Genomic DNA, 19,997 nt, shown 5'->3' with positions numbered 1-19,997 from the left:
ATTTCCTCAATTTTTGAGGAGTCTCTTTTTCTTCCACCCAATCGATTGCTTCCTTCACTGATCTCACGAAGGGATCGATTAGTGAGAAGTCAAAGCCGGTGGATGTCTCTATGTCATCATTATCAGATAGGGGATCCGATTTTTTTGATGAGGTAGGAGTAGCAGATGAGGTGCCTTGTACAGGTCTGTTGATTTCGGACCCTGCGATTTGGAGGGATGATTCTTTAGCCGACTCCCTAATGTCTAGCTCTTTGTCTTTGGTTGCTTCGTTGAAGCACGTGCGACAGGCTGGCTTGTCTGGAAGCGCTGTGGCGCCGCAAATCCAGCAGGAGTTCCCGGATAGATGGGAACGCTGGGTGGGAGGAGATTGCCTGCGTGAAGGAGATTTCCTGTGATAGGAGTGACTATGCCGTGAATCAGATTTTGAAGGGCTTCTCCTGCGACTTGATCTGCTTCTCCTGCGACTTGATCTGCTTCTTCTGTGACTTGATCTGCTTCTGCCGCGATCTGAGTGGCTATGCCTGTGGCTTGAGCGGCTCCTTCTTGAGGGCTCTCTGCGTCTTGAATGTGACGATCTGGTAGGGCTGTTCAATTAGACAGCGTTTAGTGACAGGCACTCTTTTTTCCTTTCTTCTTACTTCTTACCAATCATCCTCTCTTACCTATTAGGCTGGTGATGGTCTACTGGGGCAGTGGCCTCCATGGAAGGTGATTGTACCTGGAACATATTGGTGAATCAGCATGCATACACAAGAAGGCAGAATGAAGCTAAGAAAAAAGACTATGAGGGAACACTTGGGGGGGGGGGGGGGGGTGAGAGAGAGAGAGAGAGAGAGAGAGAGAGACTGGATGATTCAGCAAGTTGCAGCCGTTTTTGTCCTTTGCAGAGCCCAGGGAAGAAACATATAAAAAAACAGCGTTTTTTTAAACTTGCCGCCATCGTGGTGGTGATGACGTCACACTCGTGCATGTGCACTAGCGTTCTGTAGTGTCCGGCGCCATCTTGGAAGCTGGAAAGAGGTTACAATGGGCGATATTCTGCTGTCCGTGCATGTGTGGAGGAGTTGGGACACTTGGCGCTATGCAACTAGCAGTGTGGGACTACAGGGCTCAGAAGCGCCGAAAGAGAAAGAGATTTATTACCCAGTGCTCAGAAAGGGAAGGCTGGAGGCCGCTGCAAGCCATAAACCTATTTAAGGTTTGTAAGGCATTTCAATAACATACCCCTGAGACCATCAGAGTGGGGTTCCTTCAGTTTAGCTTGTTTAGCGGCTGTACAGGTAAGGACTTCCACCCAGGAGAGGCTTGAACCTGGCTGGGGCGAGAGCGGTAAGGGATGCATGTTCGGTCCTTGACAGGTGAGGAAAAAAATGAGAATACTGGGGCGGGTGCCCTCTTAGGATTTAATAGCTATGCGGTCCTATCAGGTTGCGGGGGCAAGCCACAACCTGTAGGTGTATGCTGCCATGATGCGACAGGAAAGTTTTTTTAATGCAGAGTGGCACAGAAAAGGTGCAGTGGTGCTGATCCTTGCCTGCAATCCTCTCTCACCTTCTCACATTGTAGCCTGGGATCAGGGAAGAGGGCCGGTGGTGATGAGCGTGCAATATCAATATTAGGAGCTTGGGCATGTTTGGGGAAGAGCCCAAATCCGCCCGAGCTATTGCAGAGGCTTTCCCTGCTCCGCGGCTGCACTATGCAAGGGGTGGGGGCAGGGATTGCGCATGCGCGGCTCTGGAGCATGAACCAGTTTTGGAACAGTGGGGTGTTTTTGCGATCTACCCGTCAGCTGTCGGCAGTCGACGGGTAGCCTGCAATCGACGGGCTGCCAACCCCCGCTTTAGACTTGTGATGTTTCATTGAATGTTAAAGTATAGCTAAACAGAAAAACAAACATTGCAGCTTTGCAGTTCTTTAGATGTTATTAAAGGGGTTGTAAAGGTTCAGGTTTTATTAAAAAACAAAACAAAAAAAAACATGTCATACTTACCTCTGCTGTGCAGTTGGTTATGCACAGAGTGGCCCGATCCTCCTCTTCTGGGGTCCCTCTGCAGCGCTCCTGGCTCTTCCTCTTCTTGAGTGTCCCGTTGGAGAAGCGCTCTCCTACTGGAAACCCGTGCGGGCACGCTCCAGTGTCCTGCTGCTGCGTCTGTTGACACAGGCAGCAGGACTCGGCTCCGCCCCCCGGCACCCGCGTCATTAGATTTGATTGACATTAGCAGGAGCCAATGACTGCGTTGCCATCAATCTATCACGGGGCTCAGGTAAATATAAAGGGGGTACAGGGGCGCTGCTGACTAACAGAAGGTTTTCCACCTTAATGCATAGAACCCCTTTAATGTTATCTGTCTTTCCAGATATCTTCCACGGACTATAAAACCACTCCAGTAATAAAGCTGATTAGAGGGAGACGTGTTTATAGTCCAAATCATAAGAGCAGCATTAATATGGGCAAATTTGGCTAGGTATGTCGACAGTTTTGAGGAAACCTATGATTAGAAAAGTGATCATAAAATAGTTTGATAAGAGCAGAAACCAATAGGTGCCTGTGTGCACCTCTCATTTAATAAAATCTTCTTGTAAGCAGGCGCGTAAGTAAAAATTATGATATGCGCCAGTTATGGTAAATTATGGCTGGCATTGCAGGGGTTAACAATTCTTGTGAAATCTCTTCCCCGTGTATATGTCACTTCTCCTGTGTAGGGCATATAAACTGACAAAGGAAGTCTTAGGTGCGAAGTCAGGGCATGGGAGTGGTTGTGTAAGGACCAGCGTTGTGATGTGATCTATCTTGTCAGTGATCTACCCTTCCATGTGTATGGATTGACAATCAGAGAGAGACTTTGCTTAAGCCCTCTTTCACATTGGAGCGACTTGCCATGCCCTATTGCCGGCAATCACACTGTTCAAATTGGTGTGACACTGACTTTGCAGTGCCGCATCATTTTGAAAAAGTAGTTCCTGCACTACTTTTGGCGATTTCGGGTGCGACTTGCATGCATATCTGTGCCTGAAGCAGCACAGATGTCTTCCAAGTCGCACCCGAAGTCGCACCGACATACGACTTTGAAATTGTGCGATTTCAGATAAAGGCGCACTATTTGAAAGCAGCAGTCAATGTGAATGAGGGGTACATCAAGGTATGGACAGCACCACAAGAGGAGGCAAAGTGCAGCCAGTTGCAGCACAGCCGAACATACTGTACAGTCAGGAGAGATTATGTAATGTTTGAGAATGGTATGTTTTTCACTTTAAACTACCACATTGTCTAAAGTAATCTATCAAGTGTTTTACTACTGGCTGTATTCATGGTGTATTCAGAAGAGCTGGGAGTAGAGAGCAAGCCATGTTTAACCCTTTTGAGTTAGGGGAAGAATAACTGTGCAGTAACAAGTGTCACTGACTAATTAAGCTAACCACCCTAACTGACCATGACTCATTGTTCCCCCCCTGAAAGCCATCCCCTTACTTATATAAAAACTACACAACACATGGGGTGGGGTTAAATGTCCGAAATCAGCCTTTTATTTAACAAAACCTTTATTTCAAATAACTAACATAATAAATGACTTAATCTAGATACAGTGATTTGAGATGCTTGACGGTAATACCCCTAATGTTTTTGTGTCTGAGGCACCAGCTAGCTGAGTTGCAACCCACTGACTTGGGGCCTAACCCAGCTGACCTCAGCCACCCATGCAGTGAACCGTTCCCACTCGAGGATACCATACCTCAGATGGTTCCCTACCATTTACTTAATGACCAGATTTAGACCGCCGTCAAGGACCCCAAACCGCCACAGTGACAAAAGTGTAAAGCCTTACACTTGTGCGCCCCGCCACACATGGAAAGCTCATTGTAAGCCACCCTCCAACCCCAGAAACCATAGGTCAGTGCCCACAGCATTGAGGTGAACTCCGTCACCCCTCAGGAATTGCCAAGTATTGGACTCCAAATCTAAATGCCTGATGATCAGGCCCCTGTTCCTAACAACGAACTTCCCCACCTCCTTATTTACCTTGACTCGAGCCTTATTAAGCTTCTCCACCGATCTGGCCGCCCGCCATGCCGTTTGGGCAACTATGTCTGACCAGAATATAATCGTGCCAGGGAAGAAACTCTGAAGCCTGAGAAAATCAAATCTGATATCTCTGATCAGCTCCCTAGAGGACAGAATGCCCAAATAATTGCCCCCTGCATGTATAATAAGGATGTCTGGGGCCCTGTCCAACCTTGCAAAATGGTTAACCTCAGAGACTACCCGACTCCACAGCATGCCCCGGACACCGATCCATCGAACGCTACCCAACTCCCGGGGAAGGCCTAATTGCCTAGCCTTGGGCCTGACCTCCGCCCTTTTCACTCCCCAAAAACGTATGAATGCCCCAGGATCCAGACGAGGCATCGCTGACCTGAAAGTAAACAAAAAAACCACAGTACCACCCATCGAACATGAAGACCAAATGACAAACATAAAATAAAAAGGACAGAAAAGAAAGCGGAAAAAGGAAAATTTATAGTAAGCCACCGAAGGCCTACAATAAGTGAGGCCTGACGTACAAGCGGAATCTGTTGGACTCCCATCTGTCTATCTGCTTGACCACGCTGTCATCTAAACCCCATAGAGACACCTTGGTGGCCACACCAATGCGGAAGGAATGAGACGTGTACTCCAAAGGGTCAAAACCCGACACCAACAGACATTTGCAGAAGACTGCCACAACCTGAAACCTGGATAAACAGGAACCATCAGCATGCACCAACAGGGGGCTGTCTATATGCGGTCGTGCCAAAGAGAACTGTTCCAGAGCAAAAACTGGACAATGACTTGTAGTATTGCTCCGGAACAATTCCAGATGCACTCCCCTGCTGCCCTAATCAGTTTTGGAATGATGGATCCTAATCCGTACCTATGCATCAGTAATTACCATGTCCTCCCACAGCAATCCACCAGCTACCCATTTGAAGGACTGACCATTTCGCCAATCCGGAGAGCTCCGAAAAAGGCCAGTAAAAAGGCCACCGGAAACAAAGTTCGTTCATAAGCTGAGGAACAAACCGATTGCAGCCATTCCAAGACGGTCCGCAATATTGAAACAGACACTGGGCGAAGAGAGTCGCAGGAGCGTACCCCTTCATTGCCTGCCTGACCACAAAAGCTTTGGTAAAATCCCCAACTCCCCCAACTTGAACCAGAAAGCTAGGCCCACCAATTTACGATCTACTGATGAAGCTGAAGCACTCCGAACAAAATTACGCACCACAAAATATAGAACCAAGAAGGTCACATCCACCCCAGGCTCCACGCCGCCTACCTCCAACAGCAAAGAACTCCATTCCCGCCAGGCCTTGGAATATGCTTCCCACGTTGCGACACTCAGGGAATCCTGAATCAATCCAGCGACGACTCCAATGCAATCTTCCTCAGGCTCCGGGGACAAGGCGTCCCATGTTGCTCCGCTGCCTGTGTCCACATCCAAAACTCGGCCCACTGAAAACAAGACAAAGCATCCGCCACCTTTTTGCAAATCCCAGGAATGTGCACAGCATAGATGAAAGCATTCAATTGCAGATATAGCAAAACTAAATGGCGCAAGAGGCACACCACTGGCAGGGAAGAGGCCGAGATGTTATTGACAGCCGTTACTACGCCTATATTGTCACAGTGAAAGCGCGCTTTCTTATCGCGAAAGGCATCCCTCCAAATTTTCGTTTAAAAGGGTATTTGACATTCCCACACACTCTGCTTCTGCTGCCAAGTGCCTCATGTCCATCGAACAGAGTACGAGAACTGTTGCCGACTACGCCATTGAATTCCGTACTCTGGCAGCAGAGGTTGCGTGGAACAATGAGGCCCTTGTGGCTGCTTTTTCTCATGGTCTCTCGGATACCATCAAGGATGAGATAGCAGTCCGAGATATACCCACTGAGCTGGAGAAGTTGATCATGTTTGCCATCCTCATTGACTCCAGACTCAAAGAAAGACTCTCTTTTAAGGAGCGCTTGCGGAAGCCTCCTGTACATTTGTCTCCGAGATTTGCAGTCCCACCCGTGCCTCTCTCACCTTCCATGCCTCCTGGTACCAAGTCGGTCAGTGAAGGTGAACCCATGCTCTTGGGTTTCACGCGTCTCTCTGCGGATGAGAGAACCTTTAGGAGGAGGGAGAGATTGTGCCTTTATTGTGGCCAGGCAGGTCACTTTTTGAAGTCTTGTCCTACTGTCCAGGGAACGCCCGAAACGTGAGGTCCTGTCATGGACAAACCTTACGTGGCGTTTCATCCCCAGTTATCCAGAAGGATAAGCCCCTGATTTTGGTCACCCTTTCTTGGGCTGAGTCATCTGTCGAGATACAGGCTCTAATCGACTCTGGGGCTGCAGGCCTGTTCATTGATGCTGCCTTTGTATTGAAGCACTCGATTCCGCTGCAGTTGGGTGACACTCCACTTGCCATTGTGGCTCTTGACGGGAGACCTCTACAGCCTGCCCATGTGACTCATGAGACGGTTCCGTTGTCCATGGCTGTAGGGGTTCTTCACCATGAGATAATCCAATTCCAAGTTATTTCCTCACCTAAGTTTCCGCTGGTTATTGGTTATCCTTGGTTACAGAGGCACAACCCCTCTTTTGATTGGCTCCATGCTGAGGTTCTCTCCTGGTCACCACAATGCAGTGAGACATGCTTCCAGAAGGTTGCCAAAGTCCGGTGCACCTCTTCACTCTCCTCCCTGCCGGAGGTGTACCGCAATTTTTTGACAAAGGTCAAGTCGGTAGTTTGCCTCCACACCGACCGTATGATTGCGCAATTGACCTTCAACTTGGTGCCATACCCCCTTGTGGCCGGGTTTACCCTTTGTCAGTCTTGGAGGATAAGGCCATGGAGGAGTATGTTGCAGACGCACTTCCTTGAGGTTTCATCCGCAAATCCTGGTCTCCTGCTGGTGCTGATTTCTTCTTTGTGAAGAAGAAGAGTGGTGAACTGAGACCTTGTATTGATTAAAGGGGTCTCAGTCGTTTCACAATTAAGAATGCCTATCTGATTCCATTGATTACGGAGTTATTTGACCGCCTCAAGGGAGCAACGGTTTTCACAAAGCTTGATTTGAGAGGGGCATACAATCTTGTGAGGATTAAGGAGGGCGACGAGTAAAAAACTGCGTTTAATACCAGAACAGGCCATTATGAGTACCTCGTATTGCCTTTTGGTCTTTGTAACGCCCCGGCAGTTTTCCAGGAATTTATTATTGATGTCCTTTGAGATTTGTTACAGTTATGTGTGGTTGTTTATCTCGATGATATCCTCATATTTTTCAAGTCCCTGGAGAGCCACCACACAGATGTCTGTCGTGTGCTTCAGAAACTAAGAGAGAACAATCCCTATTGTAAACTGGAGAAGTGCGAGTTCCATCGTGAACAGGTTAATTTTCCTGGGTTATGTCATTTCCACTGCTGGTTTTTCGATGGACCCAGAGAAACTTTCGGCAGTTCTGCAGTGGCCCCAACCCGTGGGTCTACATCCTCTGCAGCGTTTCCTGGGCTTTGCCAACTATTATGGGAAGTTTATTCGTAACTTCTCGTCTCTGGTCAAGCCCCTGACTGATATGACCAGAAAGGACGGTAACACACAGAGTTGGTCTCCGGAATTCATTAAGGCCTTTGAGAGTCTCAAGGCTGCCTTTGTTTCTGCTCCTGTGTTGGCACATCCTGATCCTACGTTACCTTTTATCCTTGAGGTTGATGGTTCTGAGACTGGTGTTGGCGCCCTTCTGTCTCAACGTCCTACCTCTGAGAGCACTATGCATCCTTGTGGCTACTTTTCCAAGAAATTGTCACCTGAGAAGTGCAATTAAGAGATTGGTGACAGAGAGCTGTTGGCGATCATTTTAGCCCTGAAAGAATAGAGACATCTCCTGGAAGGTACCACTGTGCCGGTTCTCATTCTTACTGACCATAAGAATCTCACATTCTTGTCTGAGGCTAAACGCCTCTCTCCCAAAAGGGCGCGATGGGCTCTTTTTTTGTCAAGTTTCAATTACATTGTCTCATTCTTACCTGGTACTAAGAATTTAAGGGCTGACGCCTTGTCACAACACTTTTCTCTACTTCCAAGTTGGAGTCGGTTCCAGTTCCTGTGATTCCTCCTGATCATATTCTGGCTACAGTTCGCACCAGTCTCACTTCTCCTTTGGGTGACAAAATTCTTGCTGCTCAGATCCATGCTCCTCCTGAGAAACCTTGTGACCGCTGCTTTGTTCCAGAGAGTCTCCGTACTGCCGTGCTCCAGACTTACCATTCTCCCAAAGCTGCTGGCCACCCTGGGAAGTATCAACTCTTTTGGGCCATTTCCCAACAATTCTGGTGGACTAGTCTACGTGCTGATGTAACTGCCTTCGTAGCTGCCTGTTCCATGTGTGTTCAGAGTAAGACTCCATGACACCTTCCAGTGGGCCTCCTAAAACCCATACCCAATGGAGAGAGGCCCTGGACCCACCTCTATGGATTTCATTGTGGAGTTACCCAACTCCCAGGGCAACACAGTTATCCTTATGGTGGTTGACCAGTTCTCAAAGATGTGTCATTGTATTCCACTTAAGAAGTTACCCACTTCTAAGGAACTTGCTTTCATTTTTGCTTGGGAGATCTTTTGCTTGCATGGGCTACCCAAGGTGATTGTCTCGGACTGGGGTAGTCAGTTTGTGTCCCGGTTCTGGCGAGCCTTTTGTGCACAGTTGGGAAAGCTTGCTTTCTCCTCTGCGTATCATCCACAGTCTAATGGGGCCGTAGAATGAGCCAGTCAGTCCTTGGAGCAATTCCTACGTTGCTATATTTCTGACCATCATAACAATGGTCAGACCTATTACCGTGGGCAGAGTTTGCTCACAACAGTGCCTTGAATTCTGCTTCCCGATTATCCCCATTTATTGCGAATTATGGTTTCCAACCTTCCATGTTGCCTGACTCATTTGTTCCGCAGAGTATTCCTGTGTTAGAGGAACATCTTCGTGGTCTTCATTCCACTTGGGCACAAGTCCAGGAGGCTTTGCGACATGCTAATGATAGGTACAGACTCCATGCTGACCACAGACGCCTGCCTGCGCCTTCCTATCAGGTTGGTGACAGGGTCTGGCTGTCATCTCGCAACCTCCGACTTCCTGTTCCCTCACTGAAGTTCACACCTCAGTTTATTGGGCTTTTCTGTATTCTTCACAGGATTAACCCAGTGGCTTACGCATTAGACCTTCCTTCTAATATGCGTATTTCAAATGTATTTCATATTTCCTTATTAAAACCTTTGGTCTGTAACCGCTTTACCACCTCGGTGCCACGTCCTCACCCTGTACAGGTTGAGAACCATGAGGAGTATGAAGTACAGTCCATTGTTGACTCCCGTAAGTCTTGTGGGCGCATACAGTACCTGGTGCATTGGAAAGGGTACGATCTGGAAGAACGCTCTTGGTTCTCATCATCAGACATACCTGCCCCTGTCCTCCTCCATGATTTCCATAGACCTTTTCCCCTCAAGCCTGGTGGTCCTCCAAGGGGGAGGGGTTGTTGCGGAGTGGGTACTGTCAGGGCTGGGCTCAGCCCTTCCATCTCTGATCTGGCCGCTCAGCTGTCGGCTAATTGCCAGCTCCTATCTCTCCACAGTTACTCAGCTGTTGATGATATCCTGCTCGTCAGTCCTGCCTACTTAAGCCGCCCAGTCCAGAGGTTCTCTGTCTTCCCCTTGGTCAACATCACAGAAAACTCCTGCGATCCTGTTCAAGACCTGCTTTGCTGACATCTCTTCTGGCTCCAGATCCTGCTTGCTGTTCCATTACATTGATCCCTGACTTCTGGCTTGGCTGACAATCCGTTCCGGTTACTGAACTTTGGCTATGTTTTGACTACGTTTGTTCTTTTTACTTTTATTACTAAACAATTGTGATTTAACTGTACTTCTGTCTTGGCCTGATTTCATGGTTTCTGACAGGCACTAATGCCCGCCATAGCCAAGGACAACCGGCGGCAAAAAATTTGGCCCATAGGAATAATCCTGCAGGCAAAATTTAATTTACCAAGCAAGGACTGCAACTCCTGTAACTGAATTTTACGCCGGCTTGATGCCACACCAAACTCCTTCCACAGTGCCACCAGTTTTTCTAAGGGCAATTGGCACTCCATGGCCACCGAATCAATCGGTGTGCCCAGAAAAACCAGCTCCATCGCTGGGGCTTCCATTTCGTCCAGGGCCAAAGGAATGCTGAAACAGTCTGCTATGTGCTGCAACATCCCCAGCAAAACCTTGCAAGCGTTGGAATCCAGCGGTCCAATGCAAAGAAAATCATCCAGATAGTGGATGATGGAGTTCAAGCCAGACACATCCCGCACGACCCACTCGACAAAGGAACTAAAGGTTTCGAACAGGGCACATGAAATAGAACACCCCATCGGTAGACAACCATCAATAAAATACGAACAAAAGGTGAACACTTTGAGAATGTACTGGAAACAGGTGAAATGCCGCCCACCTCCACATCTGTTTTGGCCAACAAAGAACCGTGGCCATACTTGCGTACCCATAAAACAGCTGCATTGAATGATATATGGTAATGATAAATGGTAACTGCACAGGCCTACCATCGTTAACTGAGCCCCCCTTAGGGTAGGAGAGATGATGTATCAAGTGGTATTTATCGGGTTCTTTCTTGGGAACCAGCCCTAGAAGGGACACAACCAAGCTCGGAAACGGAGGAGAGGAAAAGGGGCCTCTCATCCTACCCAGGGAAACTTCCTTAGAAAGTTTCTCCGAAACCACCTCCGGGTACAGGAGCCAAACAGAAATTAGTGGACAAAGGTGAAACGATAGCCAATGTGCAGGGGATACGAAAACCTTGCGTAAATCCCATTCCGAGGAGTCGTGCAGACTCCCGATCCGGGTACCTACTTAGATAAGGAACCATCCTTTCCACCCTCACCGGAGTCCTCCCTTTTTCCAGACACATCTCCGGTGTGACCTTTGCCTGATTTAAAGCAGCGGGCGAGTGAATGGCTGCCGCCACAGGCGGAACATTCGTGTTTAAAATGACAGGTACTGCCGAATCTGCAGGAACTGTCGTTAAACTGCCAACACACCCTTTTCCTCCTAGGGGACGATGTACCCAAGGTAGCGGTGCCGCCAGCCCCCCCTGAAAAAAACTGATTCCCAGCCCTGGCCGGATTCATCAATTTCATCCAGAGGCCGATATCCTTATGATCCCAGCGAATGGAAGGCCTGACAGCCTTCTGCTCCCGAAACTGCACATCATAACGGAGCACGACACGCCACTGTAAACCCTATTGGCCTCCCCAATGGCGTCCAGATAACAAAAAAGAGCCCAACAATTCTCCGGCGCTTTTTCACACTAGCCAAAATCGCAAAAGCTTGCAAACAATTGGCAAATGTGCGAGGGATAAGGCAATACCTTCTCTTCTCCTCCTCCTCTTTCTTGCTCTCGTCAGGCTTCACTCGATCCAAGTTAAACTTTTCCAGCGAGAGCAAGGAAAAAATTCCACATACTCCCCTTTCCAAATCTTGTTCCTCACCTCAGGCTTAAGGTGAGCACCCAGGGGTCCCTCGAAGCACACGTAGACCTCGCATTTTGCAGAGTCTGCCAATCTCACCTTTTCCACGTCTTTTTCCCTTCCTTAGACTTCTCCACCACTGGGGCAACACTACCCGACGTTGCACTCTACGTCTGCGTCCCTGCCCCAGAACCTGACTGTACCACCAGGGGAGGGGGGGACTCCATGCACTGACTATTCCAGCACCCTTGGCAGATCCCCCAACGTCTCTGGTGCCACCCCCTGACAAGAACCACCCTCCAATTTTTTCAACAGTTCCCTCAGGCTGGACAAAAAATCACTAGCAAGCACATCACTCCCCTGTACAAAAGCCCTAGACCTCCATGACTCCTGACCCCTGACCCTCGCCCCAGCAACCACAGAGGGAGCAAGAAAAGGTAATAAAGCAGGATTGCACTCACCAGGCTGCACTGGGCCAGGGACCCCCCCAGATCCAAACTCCCCCGCTGCCTCCCAAATGTCCTCCTCCAGCTCCCCGTCCTCAGAGCTGCTGACCTCCACTTCCGACCGGATCTTTGTCATAAAGGGTCCCGCCGACCTCCGGACCGCAGAACTTCCTCTACCCCCATCTGCCGCAGGCGATCCCCATGGAGCCGACCTGCTGGTGTGTCGCGGTGTCCTCCTCACTGCTTCCGACCTCCTGCTGCCTCTGACGTCATCATCGCGCGTCCCGCCAGTCACTGTTCTCCCAGGCACCGGCTGTGACCCGGAGGTGCGTGCCACTGTATTCCGTCCTCCCAGGGCAGACATGCCCTCCCACGTCGCTCCTCCCTCCTCGGTGGATGGCCACAGGCCGCACCCAAAGATAGACCGGCACACGCAGACAGTACTCTCCCCTGCCGGGCTGTCACGCTGATGGAGCATCACCAGCAACAACAGCCGCCTGCTCTGGAATCTGGATGATGGAGGATGGGACCGGGGCCACACGCTGGTGAGTGCCCATCTCCAAGGGCTCCGCCTGAGCTGGGGATTCCCACCGAAGCCAGCGTGCGCTTCGCAGGGGGGCCTGATGGGTCCGATGGAGGGCTCCCGTTGTGGTGCTGGGCCCGAGTGGTCCGGTCAGGACTGAAGCACTCTGGAGGCCTGGACCTCTGAGCACACTGTGTGGCAGGCTCTGGCTGAGGGGGACTCTGCCGGACCCCTTGTAGATAAGCTGCTACCTGGCTCTGTACCCATGCAGAGCCATGAACGTCTACTGCAGCCCTGAGCTGGGCCAATAATTGATCTGTGTCACTCATTCTTTTCGCAGGGCGACGAACGCAGATGCAGGCTACATGGGATGTTCCTCCAACGATTTCTGCTCTGCAACTGCTGAAGCCCCACCTATCCAGAAACTAACACTTTCTAAGCTCCCCCAACCCCCTTCTCCTTGGCCAATCAGGTAAGAGCCTGTGCTTAAATGAAAATATCTTTTATTAACCCCGGTTGGCTAGTTACCCCTACCACCCTGTCATGTATCCCCTCCGCTGAATATGTGCCTACTCAGCTCCAGTCCTGTCTTTCTGTTTGAGAAGCACAGGTGTGTAACAAGAAGGTGAATAAGCTGGTTGACAGAGGAAGCAATGATGGTGGCAGATGACAGGTGGTTCTGGTGCAGCGTAGTACTTCATGCACCTCCTCTAGCAGTAGAGTCTCCATACTGGGGCCCACTGCAGTACAGGATCTTCATAGGGACCACCAGGACTCAGATTGTACAATGCCTTGTTAAATGAAGCATGTGGGCTTCTCCCTGTGCCTACAGGTGGGTCAAGTTGAATATGCAATGTAAAGTTATAGGCTGGTGGAGTAAAGTGTGTGCTTTGTGCCACTTTCTCAAAATGACTTTGCAGTCAGGTGTGGGGGCAGTTGGCAACAGGCCTATCGGCTGGCTGAAGAAGAGATGTGGTCCTTCTGTAAGTGTGTGCAGGGCGTAAAATGTCAAGTGGCCTCTGGGCTGAAAGTGTTAATGCCCACACACAGAAAGTAAGTAACTTAAATGTACAGCTAAATTTGCTTGCAGTTCCCCAGTGGCCCCTAGAGACATTACGTTGAACCTCCCAACATCCTATGTGGCCCAAGAGCCTACAAAGTCAGGCATTGCTTTAGAAAATGTATTAGAACTGTGGAGCAGGACTTAGGCCCACCCCTCACATAACATAGTACACTGCACACATCTCTCTATGTAGTCCATGCAATGCAATATATCATTTTGAAGAGGTAAGGAATACCTTAACTCTGACCTGTGGATAAACTTGAAATTTACAAATATCACAAGCATGGGTTCAGGGCATGCTAAAATTGATTTTTTTTTTTTTTTTTTTACACTGCAACCCCAGGTTATGTTTATTTTTTGTCAGTTTTAAAATGTCATGTTTAATATAGGAAATACACTGATGTATAGGAACGTATTTCAAATGAAGGTAGAAGATAATTGCAAGTACTTACATTTTCATTCCTGTAAACTCTGAGAATACATTTAAATGTATTGCCATATCCTTGGCCAGCTTGTAATCGAGCCTTTAAATACAAAGGTACAAATTAAAATTAACTTATTTTTGGGATAGTTTGCTTTACACGTTATACTGTTAATAGTTTCTATGAAAGTCAACAGTAAATTATTATTATTATACAGGATTTATATAGCGCCAACAGTTTGCACAGAGCTTTATAACATGAGGGCAGACAGTCAGTGGTGTATTTAGGTTTTGTGCTGCCCTAGGCCGGACTAAACTCATGCACCCCCCTAATTTAAATACGACCCACCCCTTGCTGCCGAGGCCACACCCCTTCCTGTTTAAGACCCACCCTATCATCTGTAAACCACACCCCTTCCTCTTTAGGCTCATTTGGCACCTTTCAGGGGGGAGGGGGGAACAGGTACCTGTTTTTGACAGGTACCCTTCCCCACTCCCTGGAGACTGCAACTAAATGTGGACTGTTTAAAGGGTTTGCATTGATTTTAGCATGCATGGAGCACTTTGCACATGCCAGTGGCGGCTGGTGCTCAAAATTTTTGGGGGGGTGCAAACAAACTAAGAAATTCAGAAAAAAAGACATCAATTGCAGCCTCACTGTGCCCCATCAAATGCAGCCACTGTTCCTTCAAACGCAGCCACTGTTCCATCAAACGCAGCCACTATTCCCACTAAACGCAGCCACTGTGCCCACCAAACGCAACCACTGTGCCCATCAATTGCAGCCACTGTGCCCACCAAACGCAGACACTGTGCCCCATCAAACGCAGCCACTGTGCCCACCAAACGCAGCCACTGTGCCCACCAAACGCAGCCACTGTGCCCACCAAACGCAGCCACTGTGCCCACCAAACGCAGCCACTGTGCCCATCAATTGCAGCCACTGTGCCCATCAATTGCAGCCACTGTGCCATCAAACGCAGCCACTGTGCCCACCAAACGCAGCCACTGTGCCCACCAAACGCAGCCACTGTGCCCACCAAACGCAGCCACTGTGCCCATCATTTGCAGCCACTGTGCCATCAAATGCGGCCATTGTGCCCCATCAAACGCAGCCACTGTGCCCACCAAACGCAGCCACTGTGCCCCATCAATTGCAGGCACTGTGCCCTCAAATGCTGTCACTGTGCCCATCAATTGCAGTCACTGTGCCCATCATTTGCAGCCACTGTGCCTTTAAACGCAGCCATTGTGCCCCATCAAACGCTGTCACTGTGCCCCATCAATTGTAGCCACTGTGCCATCAAATGCCAACACTGTTCCCATAAAACTCTTATAATTTATTTAATAACTTTACCTGCTGTTCTGCGGGGTTCCCTTGTGCCTCTCTCTCTGTTTATCTCTTCCTGACGTCACTGCCAGACCCTGCCCCAGTGCCGAGGAAAAGGTTCAAGCAGTGTGGAGGAGGGTAGGCGGAGCATAAGGCTCCACCTCCGCCAGTCATCGGCCGCTTATGGGGGCGTGAGTCACACGCCGCCCCCCGCATGAGAGAAAGTCCCCCCACCCATCTTCCTGATTCCCGGCTCCCGCGCCCGCCCCCGCACACATGCAGCCCACGGCAGCAGCCTTGATGTAGTGAGCGGCGCTGCTGTGTATGGGCGTGCTTGTCAGAGAGTGGAGGGGCGTGAGCTCTGCTAAGCACGCCCATACACAACAGCGCCGATACAGCAAGGCGGCCGCCGTGGGCTGCATGTGTGCGGGGGGCGGCCGCAGGAGCCGGGAATCGGGTGGGGAGACTTTCTCTCATGCGGGGGGGGCGGCTTTTTTGCCGCCCCCCGCAAAGTGCCGCCCTAGGCCTAGGCCTTGTCGGCCTAGGCCAAAACACAACCCTGCAGACAGTGCAGTTACAATACAATTCAATACTGGAGGAATCAGAGGGCCCTAAATATTCTATAATGCCAGTCGTATGCGCTAATAAGGTAATAGTTGATGTGGGGATAAATGGCAAGCTTTATGTATATCATAAAAGACATTTGTTATAAGCCCTGGAAAACTACCACTGTCCACATAATGTGGATGACAAAGTGTTTATCGACCTCTATTGTATCAATTAGACTAGGCCATTTGTAATGTTACAGTTCCTCCAAACTCACTTAAAGCGGAGGTCCACCGACAATTCAATTTTTTTTTTTAAACTATTAATAACCTTACATATTGTCTATGTTACACTAACTTGTTTGGTAAAATATATCCCCAGATGTCCGGTTTCGTACGAAAAATGTAGTTTTAAAATGTGGTGATGGCAGGTTTCATCTTGCTTGTGGGCATGTGAAGCCCACAAGCATAAACTTCCTGGATGCAGTGAATGCTGAGCTACCAGCATTCACCACTCGCCCCCACGCATGCTCAGTTTGTACGGCATGGAGCGCCATAAACTTCCGCGTTACCATCACAATAGGCGTTGTTGTCGGAAGTTCCCGCCCTGTTGTGATGGCAATGAAGATGACACAAAACACACACAGACGAAGGAAAGCCCAAACGTGACTGTCGTCAAAGCGTCACTTCCGGTTTCCGAATCTGCCGAGAATTAGCGGCGGGGATCCGCACTGACTCCTGGGAATAATGAAGTGCTCCCAGGAGACAGTGCACCACCGGATATGACGACCATACCCGCCCATACCCACGGGGGTCAGAGTCAGGAAACAACCAAGAAAACGCGGATATACGGGTACCCCCTCTGAAAAAAAAAAAAAAATTTCCATTTGACAATGTATGCAATGGAAGAATGCGATGGAGGTTAACTTAAAAATTTGTGCGGACCTCCGCTTTAAATGACTTTAATCAGATTCCACTAAATGATATACTTCTGCGCTTCATTGCTGTTTGCATTCCTTATTGCACTAAGACATTATATTGGGTCTAATATAGAACAAAGTCAAGTAGATGTTGAAATTTACAGAGTGGTAAAAACATACAAACAATGCCAACCTTACCAGGAAAAAATAAATGAAAGTACACTTTTTGTTTAGAGAAACCACTGTGTTTCAGGCCCCATATAACCTGCCTGTCAGGATTGGCATCCCCACCTCACATATCAATGCTGTATCTTGGCTTAGGTCGACGAGGCCCAGGCCTAGGGCGGCACTTTGCAGGGGGGCAGCACGAAAAGAGTCCCCAAGGCTTGCGCTACAGTTTTATTGTAGCTCCAGCCTGGACTGGGGCAGGAGGCAAATCTGTCTAGCACCCCCATAAATCAACCGCACTGCTGCTGGTATAATAATACTGGCAGGGCCGCCATCGGGGGGGGGCAGCCCATACACATGTAGGAGGCTCGGGCGGCGGACCCCAAACAATGAATTATTGTGTGGGCGGGCGGCGTTCCACAACTGGGGAGGGGGGCTCTGCTTCTAATTTTGACTGTCCTATCATAACAGCGAACCTTTCACCCGAGTTCTCAGCTGCAGAGAGACAGATGCCATGTCGGGAGGCTAAAAACTGTCAGAAAGTCAGCTGACGGGCTCCATAGCCAAACAGGAAGTGGAAGGAAATACCTGCAAATTAAGGGACTTCACTGCCCCCCCCACCCCCAAGACCCTCAGAACTAGTGTCCCCACTGGAAAATGTCAGAGCGGGTCTTAAACGGGGGTAGGGCCTTGACAGGAAGGGGTGGGTCATATTTAAATAAGTGGGTGCACAAGTTTATTCAGACCCAGGGCAACACAAAACCTAAATACACCACTGCATAGAAGAGACTTTAAATATCTTTTTGTGCATGTACAGTAATCCTGCCAGCTGTGGCTCCCTGAATTACATAAAAATTCCCTGGGCCTCACCAGTTCAGCAACAGGGCTGAGGATAGAGGGGAGGAACTACTTACTTATTTTTGGAATCAAGCGGAGTAATCCTCCAAACATGGATCCTGGCTGGCCAAGAAAGAGAGGGATGAGCATGTGCCCCCCTTTTCTTCCTAAACCATACCAGGCCACGTGCCTCAACATTGGGGTTATCCTGCCAAATACCACCCCTACCATGTGAATGAGTATGCAGTACATAGTACCCATAATTACTCATTAAAAAAAGTAACCTAGAAAAAGAGACACCCGAACATTTTAAAAGTCCTTTATTATAAAAATAGAAATCCCCAACAATGTTCCTTTTTGCACATCCTTTGTCAATCATGATGCCTGCCATCCAATAACTCACCGAAAAAAGACGATGATCTGCCACACATGACCAAGCCAAAGGGTACCACCAACTGAATGACAACTCCTCAAGCTGCCATCAGCTATATGATGGAAGGGGGAGGATAGTGGTGACTTCATTGCCTAAATATGGTCAGTGACTATATTTGGGCAGTGGTGTCACTGCTATCCTTGCCCCTTTACTTACTTAGGCAGGCTCATCCCTACTGCACAGTAGGCTTGTCCCTATAGTAAACCTGAAGTATCCTCCTGTACTTCTGATGTCACCGCTACTGGATTCAGACCAAACCATTGGCGCATCCCTACTCTTCAAGAGAGTGCTTGAATGACACTCCATGAAAACACCTTATGAAAGTAATGGGAGATAAAGAATGGGGGGAAACAAGTGCCCTTATTTCACAAAACTGATGAGATGCTGATTGTCTTACCAAGCCATCTCAAATTTCTGTTGACTGTTGACCACATGACCATTTTAAGGGACAAATGGCTGAAGCAAGTATGACAAAACCACTGTTATCAACTTTCAGAGCATATGCAGACATCTAATCAATAGGTCCTGGCATGTTCTAAAAACATGGGTACAAAAAAGTACATTGTTGCTCATGGCTACAATGTGTAGTGACATAGGCAGAGGCGTAATTAGAGCCTTCAGGGCGCCTGTGCAAGAAACCCTGACCCCCCTTCATTTCATTGGTCCCAGGGCTCTTTTCTCTGGTCCCGTGGCCCATCCCACTGACCCCGGGAGCACTTTACTCCTGTTGCGGGGCCCTTTTTTTATGGTCCTGCAGCGGGACCCTTTCATGTGTTCTGCAGTGAGCCCACTTCCTACCATCTTGGGCCCACTGCACAGTGGCAAAAAACAATAGACATGTCACCAGCACACCAGGGAACTCCATATAAGGGTCCAACACAATGGCAGAAGTACCAGGGTTGCAAAGGTCACACTTGTGACTGGGTCCTGGCATTCTGCCACCATGGGTGCCCCCAGGCCCCTCCTTATGTCATGCTCCTGCTATTGATAGCGCTGGTGTGGTGTCTCTGTCTCCATGGCAGTGGCAGCAGTCTATCAGGACCCAGTGCTGGTTGCATTATGGGGCTGATGGATGCATGAGGAGGGAGGGCTGGCACTATTGGGGGTAGACAGCTGAGCCCCCCCCCCGCCGGTCACCTAGCAGCAGTACCACTGCACAGCCTTCTCTGTTGTCATGCCGATTGGAATGTGCCCAGGTGATGCTCCCAGTAGGATCTAATAAACACATTATTTATCAAGAGTACAATCACATATATATCAACCATATGTTCAGCAGCCATGTGGGCTCCATGCCAGTAAGATGGAGGTTCTGATCAATAAACTCACTATCACATTAGATCTGACTGAGAGCATCACCTGGATCGCATCCCTATGAGCATGTCAGAGAATGCTATGCAGTGTTACCGCTGCTAAGCGACCTGCAAGGAACTCAGCTGTCTACAACCAATTGTACTGGTCCTCTTGCGCTTGTGCCCATCATCCTAGTGTGCCAAATAGCCAGCACTGGGTCCTAATGCGCTACTCCTGACATGGAGACAGAGACCAGCGCTATCAATAGCGGTGCCAGGACAGCAACCTAGGTTGTTTGCCCACTGGTCCATTGTCAGAGGATACCCCCATCCACCGGGAATGTGTAGATGGGGGAATTGGATCATATTTTTTTTTTTCCAGTGTAGTGACCAAACGAAAAAAAAAAAAAAAAAAAACGATCAATATATGGGCTGCATAAGTGCTACCTGAATCTTGGAAGAACAGAGCGGGTAAGGGAGA

General features: G+C 49.1%; 1 protein-coding gene across 5 annotated transcripts in view; it reads right to left on the bottom strand.

Annotated features, from left to right (window-relative positions):
• Nucleotides 1-19,997, bottom strand: part of SLC25A48 (solute carrier family 25 member 48) — a 301,383-nt gene that overhangs the window by 216,297 nt on the left and 65,089 nt on the right. For all 5 annotated transcript variants that reach the window (XR_012242905.1, XM_073620827.1, XM_073620825.1 and 2 more), the window contains exon 3: nt 14,026-14,097. Coding sequence is in view for 4 of the 5 variants with exons in the window: in XM_073620827.1 (XP_073476928.1) it covers nt 14,026-14,097 (72 nt within the window). In the remaining variant the exon portion in view is untranslated. The remainder of the gene's footprint in view (nt 1-14,025; nt 14,098-19,997) is intronic.

Source organism: Aquarana catesbeiana, linkage group LG03 (genome assembly GCF_042186555.1).
Source record: "Aquarana catesbeiana isolate 2022-GZ linkage group LG03, ASM4218655v1, whole genome shotgun sequence".
Taxonomy (NCBI): Eukaryota; Metazoa; Chordata; class Amphibia; order Anura; family Ranidae; genus Aquarana; species Aquarana catesbeiana.
The sequence above is the reverse complement of the archived record's forward strand: the minus strand, read 5'-3'. Positions and strand labels throughout refer to the sequence as shown.